General features: G+C 40.0%; 1 protein-coding gene across 2 annotated transcripts in view; it reads left to right on the top strand.

Annotated features, from left to right (window-relative positions):
• Nucleotides 1-213: 213 nt before the first annotated feature.
• The window catches only part of USP12 (ubiquitin specific peptidase 12), a 126,156-nt gene continuing 108,730 nt past the window's right edge, over nt 214-17,639 (top strand). For both annotated transcript variants that reach the window (XM_034936485.3, XM_034936484.4), the window contains exon 1: nt 214-449. In XM_034936485.3, the coding sequence (XP_034792376.1) occupies nt 402-449 (48 nt within the window). In that variant the 5' untranslated portion in view covers nt 214-401. The remainder of the gene's footprint in view (nt 450-17,639) is intronic.

Below are 17,639 nucleotides of genomic sequence, written 5' to 3'. Positions count from 1 at the left end.
GAGGGGTTGCCGAGGGGTGGGCGGGGCTGCGCCGCCTGGCCGCGCCGCTGCCTGGCAGGCCGGGCATTAGGGCCTCGGCGGAGCCCGCTCCCCTGTGCGCTGGGCGGGGTGGGCGGAGGGCGGCTTCGCGTGCAGGCGCGGGCCCGGAGGCAGCGGCTGCGCCCTGCGCCGGGGCGGAGCCGGGGGCGGGCCGGCGGCCGGCAGGCGGGGGCTGGGGCCCGAGGCCGGGAGTGCCTGAGCGCCGGCGGCGACGACGGCAGCGGCGGCCCAGCGGGCTCGGTGGTTGGGTCCGCGGCGGCTCGGGGTCCGCCCGCCGGCTGCGGTGCGAGCGGGCAGCCCGGCTCCCCTCCTCCCCCGCCCGCCGCCGCCGCTGTGATTGGGTGGAAGATGGCGCTGGCCGGATGGAAATCCTAATGACAGTCTCCAAATTCGCCTCCATCTGTACCATGGTAGGTGGCGGCGAGCGGGCGGCCGGGGCTGCCAGGACCTCTCGGGCGGGCGGGCGGCGCTGGACCCGCCTCTCCCAGTGGCCGCTCGCGGGGCCTAGCGCCGGGGCGGGCGGGCGGGCTGGGCGGCCCGGGCGGGGGCGGTTGGACGGCGCGCAGGCGGGGAGCGCGGGGGTGAGCGGCCCAGGCGGCTGGGGAGGGGGCGCCGCCTGGTGGGCCAGGGCGGCGCGAGGGTAGCGGTGAGTGGGCGACCGTGCCAGACGCGGCGTCGGGCGGGCACCGGCCTCCGGGAGTCCCCGGCTGAACTGCTGGGGTCCGCTCGGGACGCGGGGACGAGGGCCGAGGCGCGCCCGGCCTGTGCCGGGGTGAGGGGTGGGAGCGCGCGAGCCAGAGCGCGGCCCCGGGCTGGGGTCGTCGGGGAGGGGGCGCGGAGCCGCGCGGGCTCCATTTCTTTCTGGTCGCGCGCCGAGCGGGAGGGGTCCCCGGGAGGGGTGGGGGTCGGCGGGCAGGAAGGAAGGGTCTCGGCCGGGGCGGGCAGCGCTCATTCCCGCCTGGGAGAGGACGGAAGTCAAGTGCAGATTTCCTCGCGCCGCTGGCTGGGCCGAGTCCCCGACCCCGCGCTGGGGGAAAGGGGCGTGTGTGAAGGTGGAAACTTTAAATAAGTACTGTTGAAATTCTCTCCATTTTCTCCTCTGAGAGGCACGAGCTCTCCCGTTTCCAGCCGTGTGTCCAGGTGGCAGTCTTGTCTCTGGGAATGCACGTTAATCTTGAAAAGCAGCATTAGCTTTCCTGTCATTTGTTTACTTCAGCCCACCAGATACATCTGTATGTGGCTGGAGCTAGGTCTGTCTGTGCGGGGACCGCCTGCCAAGGCGATGGTATTTGTTTTCCTAGGGCGTTTAAATAGACTGTAAGGGAAAAGTGCTAATGCCCGCTGGAAGTCCCGAATTAAGCAAAACGTGGGCGCGTTTAAAACTTGGTGTTTTGTGCGTGGCCAGAAGGACCACAGTTTTCCACATGATGAGACAAATTCGTTTCATTAGCTTCTCATGAGCTTATATGTAGGGATCATAATTTATGAGTCATCACCGAAAAAAGTTGTTCTTTGCAACGTGGGCCTAATGGTTGTTATTAGAGACTTCTGAAATCTTGTGTTTCATGCCTCACTGGCCCTATTTATGCAACTGATTTCATATAGGAGATCCCTAAGAAATTTTCCATCTAAGGGTGGTACATTGTATATATTTTTCTTTAAGGAGTGGTGAATCAGATCTGAAAGATGCCTTAAAAAGCAGATTCTCTACTACACGCTGAGGAACAGTACAAAAAATGACTGAAATCAGGTGGACATAAAATCGACAGTATTAAAGAAATCATATTGAAGGATGAATCACTGAAGACTCCATTTCCCAACTGGATGATTGTTCTTTCTCACAGTTTACATTTTAGGAAAGCATTGGTATTAAATGGACTATATTAAAATGATTTTGGAGAATTGTTTGGGCTAATTATTTTTAGATACGCCAATTATTATCTTAGTCAATTTCAAAAGGAATGCGATAATTAGGTCTTTTACAGTGACAATTTTGCCACATGGCTCAGCTACACACATTGTATGGGTCATAGTTCATTGTCAAGGACTAGATTTCAGGAGTGGTGTGATACTCTTTGCGGACTATTCATTCACTCAAGTACTGTATATCAAGTATACACTTGGCAGCCACTAAGTGCTAGAGGCGACGCTGAGTACTGGGGATGCAGTATTGGTCAGGGCAGCCCTTGTTTTCTTGGTGTTTACATTCTTGCTCATGGACACAAACAGTATTCAGGTAAACAATAAATGTATGCTGTAATCAGATTAGGACAGTGAGACACAGGGATTTGCCAGGGTCACACACTTAGTAAGTGGGATTCTGATCCCAAGGATGTGAAATCAGAAGCTCTTTCTAGGGCTTCCATCCAGATGCATTAATTACATGTGGGGCGTGTGTATTGTTGGCAAATACAGAAAATGCCTGGCCAAATGAGATTGTTCTAAAGGTACTATTAAAATTGGGTGTGTCTGTATTCATATTTGAATACATTCGAATGTACCCCCAAATAGTGCTGAATATCTCAAAGTAATTTGCAGTCTTATTCTTTAAAGAAAATTGCCATCTGTCCTCTGAGAATCACAAAATTGAAAAGCAAAGATACCTCTTTGGCTTTGTAGGTGCTGTTTTGCTAGGCTTGGAACGCTTCTCCCTGCCACACCCCGTATCCTTCTTGTCTGGCGAGTGTGTGTACCTGTCTCTTAAGCAGGGAGCCTTACTTGAATAATCCTACCCCTGTCCAACCTGACCCTCCATCCCCTTCATACAGTTTCATGGCATTTTTGTAATCTCAGTAGCACTTATCATACTTACTGTGTAGTAAATTTCTTTGAACTCTTACTCAATTGTGAGGGCCTTGAAGGGGAGGGATTATCATTTACTTCTGCAGTTTGATCTGGAGTACCAAGTTCTGCATTCAGTATAAAAGTTTTCCAAAGTCCTTCCTGTCTCCTCCTGGTATGCCGGGTGAAGCAGGGATGATGTGGCTGTGTGTGTGTGGAATGGTGGAGAGAAGATGGTCTGGACTTAAACAGAACACTTCCCAGAATCAGCAGCTGTGAAAACATTTAGGATGAGTTGAAATTTTATTCTATAAGTACTGAAGTGTACATAATTTTTTCATTTGTCAAAATAACGTACCTGGGCAAATCTGCAATACCTTAATTGGGTTAAGTAACTGTTAAAAACAATTCTCTTCAGCTGTGTCTTATTTTAGATCACTAGTGTTCTGCTTACATGTGAAAATTAGTAAAACTTGTTTTTCATAAGTTAGTATTATAGCCTGAACCAAATGAGTGATTATGTTTAGATTGCAATGAGTACATTTTCAAGGGTACCTCTTGAAATACCTGTTTTTAATTTGTCTGTGAAATAATACATTTTCAGTATCACATAGTGTTTATTTTGCCTTTGAAGTAGTTTCAGACTTCAGGGCCTGGCACGGAGTACCTGCCTACCTGATATTTAATATTATACTTAATAAGTGTGAAATAACGGGAAAAGTGACAGAATACATGTAGAGGGGCTCTGTTTTGCAGTTGAGGTGGCTAATCCGGGTGGTCCGTCATGGGCATGCAGTAGTGGTCAGGACAGCCCCTGCTTTGGAGCTGGCACTACTTACTGTTAGCTCCATAAATGTTAGCTCTGCCTCTGATCATTATTGTCTCTTCCTATTTGGGTTGTAGGAGTCATGGTTAGGAAGGCATTGTTGGGAGGGGGACCGGACAACGGAGAAGTTGTTGGTGCAGGAGGTGGGTAGAGTTAGATCATGAGGTGGCACTGGCCTGGCTGCTTGCCCACCCTCGGTTACAAGGGCATGAGATTAGATCCATTAGAACATGGTGGTAATGAGGCCAAAGCTGGTAAAGGTAGGTGCTAGGAGAGTCCGACGGGCTTTTCTTCTGAGAAAGCCTGTGCGTAGCACAGCACCCTGAGCATGGTAAACTTTACTTGCTGAAGAAAGGCACAGGTGAAACTGGCTGTCTTTTCTTTTTTGTTTGCTCTGTTTTAATAACACGATTTTTAAAAACATAAATTAGAAAGGACATACATGGAAAATGCCTTTTCTTACTGCTCAGTCTCACTGGGATCCAGGTAAGGGTATGTGTGGTCAGTGCAATTTATCCTTACTACTGAAAAAAAGGAAAGCTGGGGCAAGCCTCAGAGCCCATGCGTTGTTGGGAATGTGTGTGTGTGAAAGTCTCCTCTTCATATAACAAGAATATTATATTAAATAATGAAATTTCTTTTTCCTTCTCAAGAAATAGGGTGGATGTAGTTCTTTTATTAATAAAATATTTATTTGTAAATTAGTATTTTATTAGTAAAATAGTGCTTCTATGATAGGAGCATTCAAATGTGAGTTGCCATTGTTTTACTTATCTAATTTTGCTGTGTTAATTTAAGAAGGGAACAAAACTTAAACTTCTTAAGCCTTTAAAAAAATAAGAAAACCTCAAAAATAAGGAATCTTCTATTACATAAATGTTTGGTCAAAGGAATGTTTGAGCTTGGTGGAGAGAGAACATTTAGAAGAAGTATTAATAGAAGTTTTATTTAAGCCCACTCATCTTTTGAATTTGTCTAAAATACATTTTGGACATTAAAAATGATACATTCTCATAGAAAATCTGGAAAATATAAAAACTCCAAGAAAGCAAAAGGAAGGTCAATTTTTACCTCCCAGAGGATATGTTATTTATTTATTTATTTTTTTTTGAGACGGAGTTTCACTCTTGTTGCCCAGGCTGGAGTGCAATGGTGCAATCTCGGCTCACTGCAACCTCCACCTCCCAGGTTCAAGTGATTCTCCTGCCTCAGCCTCCCGAGTAGCTGGGATTACAGGCATGTGCCACCACGCCCAGCTAATTTTTGTATCTTTAGTAGAGATGGGGTTTCTCCATGTTGGTCAGGCTGGCCAGAGCATATTTTCTTTAACTTTTTAAAAAACTTGAGTTGTATTCCCTAGATATAATTTTACACTGTTTTCCCATGAATGATTATCATGTTATCATTATCATCATTCATGCCCATCCTAAAATTTGCCCAATTTTAGGATGAACATGAGTTTAATGTTATAAAATGATGAGGTGGTGAGATGAGCCCAATAAAGCATAGCGGTAGGGTACTAGGGCGTTGACAGGTTATATGTTTAATGATTATTAGAGGGTAAAGTGATACAGTTAGCAGAAATGGAATTTTATAAGAGGTGGTTTATTCTAATCTTAGGCACTTAGTTATCACAAAGATAAGACTTGTTACAATCTGAAATTTTTAATATGCTTGAAAACTCTAGTTTTAAATACCATATTCAATTATGTGGCATGTGTATAAATATTATGGTCTTATTTTATATCGTATGGCTTTGCTTACCTTCTGGTGACTTTCTCTTTCCACCTTTTGCTAATAAGTGGCTAATAGGTCTCAAAGTAGGTTAATTATCTGCCCTACCATGATCCATGTTGGCCAGTTGCAGCAAGATGATGTCACATTTCTTGTTGCCTTATTTGATTCTAGACTTTTGACCAAGTCTCCCCAAATTGAGTCTGCCTCCTTTTTGTCATTTACCAAATTCCTTTCTTCCTGCCTTTAAACTCATATTTATTCTAGCTCTTCTGAAACTTTTATTGTCTCAGGAAGTATCTTTTAAGCATTTGTATACTTTGTATAATTCCTTTCCAGAAACCTTTTTAGATTTAAATAATCTAATTTTGTTTTGGTTTCTCTTTTAGCAACCCTATTCCAGAAACTTAATATGGTATTTTGTTATGTATTTGACAGCATGGTATAATGAAAAGAGCAGTTGGACCAGAAGGTAAATTCTAGTCCAGATTTTGACATTTAGATGTGTATATATGGGAAAGTTTCTTAAAACTTCGAGTTAATTTTTCTCATCTGTGAAATAAAGGGATTGGACTAGACACTCTTTAATAGATATTCCTTATATGCTTGTCTCCTTCTAGGTCTAAAATTCTGATCCTTTAGTAGTTTATAAATGATTATTGGTATCATTTTCATCATTTTAGGAGTTCTTTTTTAAAAAACTATTTTTTTTTTTTTTTTTGCTCTGTAGCCCATTTCTAGAACATCTTGGGAGTTCTAATTATGTTTTAGATAACATAAAAAGCATAGAATCAGACATAGTTAAGCATGTATTTCACTTAGTTTCCTAGTTTTTACAGTCTAAATACATTTTTCTTTCTTTAAAACTGGAGGTTACTGATACCACCATTTTCGTCACCAACAGCCTAATAATTCACAAAGCTATTTGCTAATTTTTGACACTTTTTTCTTTGCCAGTACCATTAAGGGATTTGAATTTTTTTGAGGTTCCATGTTTATTTCTTTAGTTATGAGTATGACCTTGGACAAGTTACTTCTCTGTACCTGTAAAGTGAGAGTAAAATAACATCTAGTTCATAGGGTTGTTGACTAGTACCTGGCCCATGGTAATCACTGTATCATGTTGGCTGTTACTACCCTTTAACATGATTTGCTCCCCTCCCTGTGGTAAAAAGTATTCATTGGCACTACTAATTAATCTGTTAGCTCAACATATACTAACCAAAATGGAAATTTGTTTTGTGAAATACAATTGTCAGTTCCTTTTCATTATAAGAAATGTTAGTTTATTAGTAGTATATACCCCTGGGAAAGCACTAATTTATTTTGAAATTGAGTGGATTAATTCATAATATGAAAGCTGAGAATGTAGATTGTCTTCTTTCTCTATTTTGAATAGTTCATAGAATAATTTATTTCTTTTATCTGGGAACAAAAATAACTGGCCTAATTTGTGACATTCTCAAACATATTTTACAAGTTTAGATAAGTTGAGAATGGCAAAAACCACAATTACTTTTGCACCAATCTAATACTTTTAGAAGAAAAATCTATCTTACCTTATTTTATACTAAAAAAAAAAAGCACACCAGCTTTTTGTCATTACTAGAACAAGGTGTGTGCATTCAAGTTAGCTTCAGGACTTATTTCCTTTCAGATTTTTCTGTTTACTGAGGCCATATTATTATATTTAATTTCCTTATGCTCTATCCTTTAGGAAGCATAACAAGGGAATAACATCTCTTGTTGGCTTACATTGAACTTACCCACCTTGCTCTTAGATATCTTGTCTAAAACCTACAGTCCCGATCTCCTAGTCTAGAAGAGGGATATTTACATATCTACACCATACTTTAAAGGTGTTGGGAGAAAGTAGTAAGTGAAGAGTTGTATTATGAAGAGTTATGCTTGCTGAACCGAAAACTCTCAATTGGAGTCCCAGTATTGTTGAAAAACTTACATATAACATTTGACCATTTGCTATCTTATGTGCAGAATTTGCTTCAGGAGGTTAGAGTGGCAGTTTATATACATTTATTTAGGAAGAAAAACTAGTAAGTCTTTGCTTTCTCACAGCAAAACTTGAAGACTTTTGTGATAGTGTAAACTATAAGAAATTTAATGTAGAGCGCCACTGTGTGAGGTGCTGTAGCCCTCTCTGTTCCTTGGCTTATGCTTTGCTGCTGCTTCTGTTTCAGAAGGACCATTAGCTTCTTCTAAACAGTATGTTATGTCTAAAGAAGAGATGTGTAAGCTTGCTTTATTTATCTGTAGTGAGCCACATGTCCAAAGCTACGTACCAATAAAAATTTATTTCCAACTGAAAACAAGAAGTAGATGTTTATTTCGGTGATAATGGACAGATGTTCTTAACTGAAATGCTTCATGGGTAGAGGAAGCATCCACACATTCTCTACTTGTAAAGGGTGGTTTAAATGATAATATCTTTCAGTAGAGTTAGAGTACTGTTGCCTTTGATTTTATTTTAGTGCTTTTTATTTTAGTGACCTACTAAGCCTCTACCTGATGCTAGTGATTTTTTTTTTTTCCTTTTCGTGGGGGTAAAGAGTGCTTTTTCTAAAGTATTTTGAGGAAGGATTCATGGAGACCTACGTTATATCGTGCTGCATGTAGGTTCTGAGAACATGAAGACGACTGTGATAAACTGGTCTTATGGAATTTCCCATTCAGTGTGTCTTGAGTGGGTTATAGTTGTGCTGAGGAAGTAGTCCTCTTGACCCCTGGGAAGCCTGGAGGTATCTGGGTTGATAGGAGACCCTTAGCCAGTCCCTTTCTGGTGAGAGCAGACATACCTGTCTTACCTGTAGCTTCTTTTCTTTTTTTTAAAGACAGGTCTTGCTCTATTGCTCAGGCTGTCTCCTACATTTAAACCATCCTCCTGTCTTGGCCTCCCAAGGTGCTGGGATGACAGGTGTGAGCCACTGCACCTGGCTATGTCTGTATTCTTGTGGGCTCTACATATACTATTTTCTCTGCGTGTCCTGATGAGAACAAGATTGAAAACCAGCTCTACTTACAGTATTGTAGAAGAGGATGGACGTATAAAACAAATGCATGCAATGAGATGTTTTTCTTATTGGTATAAGTAATGGTAATTATATGTGAAAGAGAAGGTGGTTTTGGGAGAGAGAAGAGGGCTTCAGGAAAAAGCTTCTTAGAAGAGAGTTGAACTTTGCAAAATGAATGGCCTTTATTATGTGGACATGGAGGGATGGGATACCAGATGTAAATAGATAATGTGTTACTCTTAGGCTCTGTAGGTGGTTTGGCGTGAAAGCCGGTCTTGTGAACAGTAAGGCTGGAGAGTAGGAAGGGGGCATATTTAAAGAAGTACCAGGAGTTTACCGAGTATTGATTCATATTAAAATGATTATTAAAGTGTGTGTTTAGCCTGAGGAAATGTAAGTCCAGAGGACAGTCATGAGGATATAAGAAACAATGGAGTTGGTAAAAATATGCTGGTAAATTGAATTACATTGATTTTTCAAAATTTGCTTGTATTTTTTTTAAGAAGATAAAATGACAACAAAACAAGATGGGTGGGGTACAAGGACAATTCCATGGGTTGTTAAAACTTGTTAAGGGCCTCCTTGTTTAAGAGCCAACTAAACAACCACTATTGGAAAATTTTGGATTGTATATACATGTTAAAAAATTAAGGATAAATACACACCCACACAGGGAGTGAATTTTCTTGCTTCCATAGCAGCAGACATTTAAACGTTACCATTCAAACTCTGAGGGAAGGAAAATAGGAAAAACAAAACGAAAAAGAATGATAGAAAACACAGGTGGAAGAAATAAGCTCTTCTAGTTCATTAATCATAATAATCCAAATGGTTCAAACTTACCTTCATTGTATTAAAGGAACTATCAGAATGGATAAAAAACAAAATATTGCTCAATAAGAAACCTACCTAAAATGAAAGGGCAGTCTCTTTAACAGTAACACGATAGTATTGTCACAACTAAGAAAATTAACAATAGATTTTTTTTGAGGTATTTCAAAAGCATTAATTTTATTTTGTTGTTGTTGTTAGTCTTTCTCTATCTGTCATCTTGAAGATCCATTCAGAATTAGGAAAGGTTAGGTAGTATTAGCCCCATTTTCACAAAATGGAAAAGGAAGCTTAAAGTCAACCCTGCAGCAGCTAGGGATGGGGTCCAAATTTCTAGACATGCAAACTTGTTATGACATCTACAGGGCAATGTGTTGCAGGTTTGATGGTTGAGACAAAATTATTCCTTTTCAAACAAGAGATTGGGGAATTTTTATTCCTGACTTTTCGGCTGCGTATCTCTGTGTGTGTGACTTTGAGTCCTCACTAATTATTTTCACTTGGGTAGGCCGTTTAACTGGTTTCAGTTATGAAATGGAATAATAATTTCCCCATTAGATCAGATGAGATGACACATGTGAACGTCCTTTGTACTATAAATACTTATCAACATCACCCTTACATGGTCATTGTTGGTAAGACTCCATGCCCTCTTAAGGAAAGGATGGAAAGCACATTAAGATACTGTGGACTGTAGGAGTTGTAACGGAGCTCACAAGTTACCTTTGACAAAGCGTAGTCATTTCAAAGTTTGAAAATGAGTGTTTTAATGATCCATGAAGCAAAGTTTTAGATTACCCTTAAAATCTTTACTATGTTAAGAATGTACAGTTAATGAGTGGCTTTTTTTTTTTTTTTTTTGAGACAGAGCCTTGCTCTGTTGCCCAGGCTGGAGTGCAGTGGTGCAGTCTCGCCTCATTGAAACCTCTGCCCCCCGGGCTCAAGCTATCCTCCTGCCTGAGCCTCCCAAGTATCTGGGACTACAGGCACACACTACCATGCCCAGCTATTTTTTCTTTTTAATTAATTTTTTTTGTAGAGACAGGGTTTCACCATGTTGCCCAGGCTGGTCTCAAACTCAAGTGATGTAGCTGGCCTCCCACAATGCTGCAATTACACGCGTGAACCACTGCACCTGGCCTGTAGTTAACTTCTGATGGCAGTAAACACTGTAATTCCCTATTAGTATTCCCTATTTTTTTTTAAAGGTATAAAATTATAGTGAGTAAATTGCCCTTATTTCTACAGTATTGGTCTACCTGGGTTTTTCAGGGATCCCTGAAAAGAGACTTTCAAAATTAGAGCCCATCTGGGCACAAGTAAAATAAGTCATAAAGTACTTAAGTTGTAGGGGTAAGGAGACAATAAAATACAAGGCTTTTGTTCTTTGGAATGGAAAATGCATTTATAATTTGAGATTCTGTAGATGAACATTTATTCTGCTTTGTATGTGATTATCTTAGTCCAAAAATCTAGCCGTTATAACTTTGAAGAAATTATTTCTGCTGTTTCTCTGGCATATTGTTTCACAGTTTTTCTTTGCTGATGTTGCAAAGGTTCCCTGTTTGTTTAATTTGCTTAATGAAGAGACTCATATGCAGGATGATTAAGGTGGTACCTTGGGGGTAGTAGCTGGGACTTTGAAGTTTGCGTTAGGAGGTATATCTTAATAGAGCAGGGGGATTCTCTTTTCCACAAAATGGGATATAATGTTTAGAAGGTTTCAGACTTAACGGCCTTGAAAGATGATGCTTTGTGGAGGGGAACGCCACACACTGGGGCCTGTGGGGAGGATGGCGGGAGGGAGAGCATCAGGAAGAAGAGCTGATGGATGCTGGGCTTAAACCGGGGAGATGGGTTGAGCTGTGCAGCAAACCACCATGACACACGTTTACCTGTGTCACAAACCTGCACATCCTGCACATGTACCCTGTAACTTAAGGTTGAAGGGGGGAAAAAAAAAAAGAAACGTGATGCTTTGGTTCTTTTAAGAACAGTTGAGGAACAGGAATCAAGTGGTTTCACTGTTTGTTGTTTGATGGACCTAGAGGTTTAAAGCTGATAATTTCTTCAGACTGATGTGCTCAGGGTTTTTCTGTAAAGGTGGACAAAATTTGGAACAAATTTGAAACATCAAAGGCTCAAAAACTAGATATAACGGACCAAAAACAAAACCGAAAATATTGTGCTTTTGGTTCTGCTAGGCAAATTAGAATCTTTTCATTGTCTGGTGTTGCATTTTGTTTTTAAAAGACAGTTCACTTTTTTAAAGTTTACTGGTTAGTTTCATTTGTTTTTATTGCATTTTTTTTTTCAATTTGAGGAGGCTTATATCTCCTCCACGGGGGACCCTACTGAACAAGGACCTGCCATTGTCATGTGACTGGTTAAAGCAGAGGCCTTCACTTAACTTGGCAAATGAAAAACTAAAAGGAAGCAACTTTTACTTCTGGTTGTTTTCTCACTATACACATCAAGCCTTAGCCAGATAAAAATGCTTGGATATTTGTATCATTGTCTTAGTTGGAGACATTATGTTGCCCTTTTTAACTAAAAAGATACAAGTGAAATCTGTCACCTTTTTTTGTTCTCTGTTTAGTTTCTTTCTTTATTGAGTTTTTCCAGCTTTACTGAGGTATAATTGACACATGGTATGTATTTAAGGTGGTATTTTCGTTCTTTAAAGACTGCACAGTTGCCTTTGCTCAGGTTACTCCTCCTGCCAAGTGTTCGCAATTCCACTCTTTCAGGTTTTTACTTCCTTGTGTCCTTAAAGCTTCTCTTCTGTTACATATTTTCATCCCAGATGTTAGTTGCTTTAATAGTCTACTATCTTTCCTTTTCATCTCTGAAACTGGGTTGTAGTTATTATACCATTTCAGTGCTAATAGCCTACCGTGATGTTCGTGCCATTTTATGTTAATGATGACTTAGGTCATCTTCCCTGACTTGTAAAGTTGAATGTGACTTCTGTAATTTTAGCTTTCCCAAGGAACTTATATAGGAGTCTGACATTTATTGAGTGGCTACTTGGTGATGCTATTGCTAGGCATTTCACAGATTCAGATCTCACAATGATAAAAAATAAAGGTGTAGGAAAGTTTGAGTTTAGATAAATGTATAGATGATAAATCTAGAACAGACTGTTAAAGAGAGTTAGGATATTTGGGTACATTTTTGGTTGACATCCAAGTTAACAAGGCCCTCTGCAAATGTTACTGGATATTGATAGAGAAGGCTGGATTGAATAGGTGTGGCCTAGTTGAGAAATGAAATTTAATGATAGAACACTTGTAAAACACCAGAATTATATGGCTAATGCAAATGGAATGGTGTTTGAAAAATCTTATTTTCTTCCTGACATTTTTGGGAACAGCCTGTGTTTAATATGGACTTTGAAATATAGTGTCATGGTAACTTTTAGAAATGGGGTGGTAGATACGCCCTTGTAATTTAGTAATTGATACATTGTTTTTTGAACTACCAGAGTGAGGATTTTAAAAGAATTAAATTATTCAGGTTTAACTGTATATACTCTTAAAGAAAAATGTGATATCTGATTACCTTAGAAATGGTAGTTTCTTTTAATTTTGCAATTTTAGAAGTTTAAGAAAAACCAAACCACTTACTATTTTTAAAACTGCAAAATTGTGTGAGTTTAAAAAATTCATTTCTTACAAGGAAGAGGGGCCGCCCTTTCCCAAGAAGTAATTGCTAGAAAGAGTTGGGATATGTGTGTGTTTATTGCCAGACATTACCTGTGCATATACAAACATGAGGTATTGTGTGTGTGTCACCCCCACTCCCCCCAAAATTTAAAACTGCAGGTTTATTTGCTTTTTCACCTAACAGTGTATATTTTTGGTTGTCATCATGTTTCATTCCATGTCAAAACTCTTGTGTGCATTTTAATTTCCCATGATCTTCAATGTCTATCATATTGAAAGGTTTGGTTATATAATACTGTTTGCACATTTTCATTTTATTAAACAATAATTTTATTAGTTTCCTAGGGCTGCCATAACAAAGTGCCAGAAACTGTGTGTGGATTATAATACTGTATTGTTACTGTACCTTTTCTATGTTTAGATGTGTTTAGAGACATGAATACTTACCATTGTGTTACAGTTACCTACAGGATCCAGTACAGTCATATGCTGTACAGGTTTGTGGCCTAGGAGCAAGAGGCTAGACCACATAGCCCAAGTGTGTAGTGGGCTGTACCATCTAGGTTTGCGTGAGTACACTCTATGACATACGCACCATGATGAAATTGCCTAACAGTCAATTTCTCAGAATGTATCCCTGTCATTAAGTGATGCATGCCTGTAACAGAAATTTATCGTCCTAACAATTCTGTAGGCTAGAAGTCCAGAATCAGGATGTCGACAGGGTTGGTTCCTTCTGAGGGCTATGAGGAGACTCTCTTCCATTTTCTATCCTAGCTACTGGTGGTTTTCTGGCAGTGGATGCATCATTCCAATCTTTTCACATGGCATTCTCCCTGTGTCTCTGTCTCCACTTTGTCTTCCTTCTATGCCTGTGTCCGAATTTTCCCTTTCTACACAGACACCAGTCACACTGGATTAGGGTCCACCCTAATGACTTCATTGTAACTTGATTACTTCTGTAAAGACCCTATTTCAAAATAAGGTCATATTCTGAGATATTGGGGCTTAAGACTTAAACGTACCTTTATTAGGGAACACAGTTCACCCAGTAAAACTAATGGCGCAATCAGGTCCATTGCAATTAATGTCAAGGAATATTCGTTAAGTTGGGTTATGTGCTAGACCCTAGAGATTCAAAGCTGTTTAAGTTCCAAAGGGCTTGCAGTCTAGTTGGGGAGACCAGCTTTGTGTATAATAATGTAAACTGATACAAACTTGATAAGCTGTATTTTGATGTGTACAGGGAAGACAGACTGGTATTTGGAGTGAGGCCTGCATCAGTTGGAGAAGGAAGGCTTTTGGGAGTGGTGGGGAGGGAAGCTTGGTGGAATTTGAAAGGTAACTTGGAGAAAAATGAAGAGGACAAAGGTCCTGGTGAGGAAGTGAGAAGTGAATTAAAATAACAAGAGAGAAGTAAGGTTAAGTGATTAAAATTACTCACATGATTTAATGTTTCAGTAATTTTGTCCTCAAACTTGTTAAATTGATTGGGTTCATATTGGTTTAGGGAAAAATCTTCTATAAACTTGTATTTTTTTAAAAAAAGGCATGTATATGTTGTTAAAAATCACATTTGTAGCTTACAGAACTCATTTTTGCTAAAAATGAGCTAATGAAAAGTACTTCTGATACAGCAGGTAAAGGAAAGTGGGAGAGATCATACCTAGAACATCCACTTTTTCCCAAAGTAATGACGGGGAATTATGTACACCTCTATATAATGACGGGATTATATACACCTCTTTGTGATCTTAGGTCCATTTCAACTACAGCATTCTGTTTTTTAGCTTAATGTATGTAAAACTTATCAAGCAAAAAGGGATCAGAAGTGGTTTTCTAGAAAATTTATTGAAAATAAAAAACCAACAAAACATGATTACCACATTAGTGAAAATAACTATTACGCAGAATATATTTTTGTAACATACCTGCTGTGAAGAAACTTCACCAATGTCAGTATTTACATTTCAGATTACTTTGTTATTATTAGTTCATTTTTTCCAAACAAAAACTGTGAAATCTATGAGATGGAACCATAGGGAGGAGTAGTCTGTTTTACAGGTAAGGAAATTAACAAATAGATTATTTCAGACTGCAGTGATTTGATTTTAGGATTCTGCCTGAGACCTCTCCATATTTAGTCTAGTGCTTTTGCCACCGGATCATGCTGTTACTAATGTAGGTGTAGATGCTTCTTCCCCCTAAAGACAACCACAAAATCATTTTTTTGCTCTCTCTCTTTTGTTTTTTTGAGACGGAATCTTGCTCTGTCGCCCAGGCTGGAGTGCAGTGGTGTGATTTCGGCTCACTGCAACCTCCACCTCCCAGGTTCAAGCAATTCTTCCTGCCTTAGCCTCCTGAGTACCTGGGATTACAGGTGCCTGCCACCATGCCCAGCTAATTTTTGTATTTTTTTTAGTAGAGATGGGGTTTCACCATGTTGGCCAGGCTGGTCTCAAACTTCTGACCTCAGGTGATCCGCCTGTCTTGGCTTCCCAAAGTGCTGGGATTACAGGCGTGAGCCACTGCCCCCCCAGCCTCTTTCTTTCTTAATACTCATAAATATCCAATCGTTGTTGAAATTACCTGATTGTCTCAAATGATTATAGTTGGATCCACAATCATCATCGTTGCGTTTCGTCACTATATCTCTTAAATGTGGATCCCTGTTTCTTTTTTATTATAGTTTATCTTTTGAGGAAATCAGATTGTCACATAGCTTTTTTCATTTTCTGTACTTTGCTGATTGCATCCCCTTTGTGATGTTTAACATGTTCTTCCATCCTTTGTGTTTTCTGTAATCTGGTAGATTAAGAGGCCTGAACCAGATTCCTTGATTTTTTTTTTTTTTTTCCTTGCAGGAGTTGAGGTACAAGTGGTGGTGGAAAAACTTAGGTGATGTGTACTTCTGGTTTGCAGTGGAATGTCGTGTCTCTTTATAATGATGAGGCTGGCATTGTCAGAATGACTCTTCTGTTAACGGAGCTGCTGGCAGCTTTTTACCTCATGGTTTTTAGCAACTGTTGATAATCATTGCCTAGATCCAGTGTTTCATTAGGGCTTCAGAATACAGTTTTAACTGCTTCTATAGGTTTTTTTTAAGAAATATTTTTAAAAACATTGAAAGAGAATGTACATCTATGTTATATTTGAAGCTACATAGAAATAAACTTTTTACATTTTCAGAATATTTTCATAGTTGTATTCCGAAAGTCATACATTTAGGCAGGCTAAAGTTTACAAATTAAGTTGAACCTTTTCCGCATCTAGACTTAATTTTGTGATATTACAAGTGAATGAGCACATGAAGTTCTAACAGATTTTTGCATCTGATCTATAATTAATAAGATTTAACTGATTATACACTAAAACTTGACAAAGTAGTTTTTCTTTTATTTTCCATTTTTTAATATGTTACGCCTCAGAGTTATATATTTACTACTCCTGTGCTTTAAAAAAAGCAACTTCAAATTCTTAGGCACAGGATTCTGAAAATTAGATGAACTAACCAGGTACAGTTACTTTAATTTTCAGATTTTAGGGATATTAGAGTGCATTTATTTGTATTTCTATTTGTAATATTTAAAATGGACCAATTTGTGTGTGCATTAGTTTCCAATGGGGCTGTAACATATTACCACAAGTTTAGTGGCTTAAAATCACACAAATTTATTATTCTAAAGTTATGGAGGTCACCGGGTGCAGTGGCTCACACCTGTAATCCCAGCACCTTGGGAGGCCAAGGTGGGCGGATCACGAGGTCAGGAGATCAAGACCATCTTGGCCAACATGGTGAAACCCTGTCTCTACTAAAAATACAAAAAATTAGCCGGGCATGGTGGCACGCGCCTGTAGTCCCAGCTACTCGGGAGGCTGAGGCAGGAGAATTGCTTGAACCTTGGAGGCAGAGGTTGCAATGAGCCGAGATCACGCCACTGCACTCCAGTCTGGGTGACAGAGCAAGGCTCCGTCTCAAAAAAAAGAAAAAGTTGTGGACATCAGAAAAAAAAAAAAAGTTGTGGAGGTCAGAGGTTTACGTGGGTCTGGCTGGGCTGTGTTCTTTCCTGGAGCTGCAGGAGGGACTGTTTCTTTGCCTTTGCCACCTGGATGCTGCCCTTGCCTTTTGGCTCCTGGCCCCTGCAGCATCTTCAAAGCCAGCCATGACTGGCCAGTCTTTCTTTCATTACCTCCCTCGGACGGGGACTGTCCTGCTTCCCCCTTTCACTTACCAGACCCTTGTGATTACACATAGGGCTCACCTGGGTAATCTGGGATACTCTCTCAAGGTCGTTTGATTTTAGCAACCTTAATTCCTTCTGCAACTTGAATTCACAGGTTCTGGGGATTAGGATGTGGACATTTTGAGGGAGGCAGTTATTTTTCTACTACCACAATGCGTCCACGTTTTTTTTTAACTTTAAAAAATGTATTAGAGGTGAAAATCAATTCCTGATATGCCTTTAATGAATTTTGGGTTATGGTGAAATAGTGGAAAGAAGTTGAGTGGATTTGTAAACATACACCTTTTGTACTAAGTGAACATTAAGACGTGGTTATCTGTTCTAGTTTTGGAAGTAACGGAAGGAGAATTTTTACTTCAGGTACTGTTAGCACACTACCAGTCTCAGCAGGAGAAAAGTAAAGATGCAGTGGAACATTCAGGAAAATTAGCTACCAATACTTTTACAACTTTTGATAAGTAAGTAAATATAGGCTTGGTAGCATGAG

This window comes from Pan paniscus, chromosome 14, assembly GCF_029289425.2.
Source record: "Pan paniscus chromosome 14, NHGRI_mPanPan1-v2.0_pri, whole genome shotgun sequence".
Classification (NCBI taxonomy): domain Eukaryota; kingdom Metazoa; phylum Chordata; class Mammalia; order Primates; family Hominidae; genus Pan; species Pan paniscus.
This window is presented reverse-complemented; position numbering and strand designations above follow the sequence as displayed.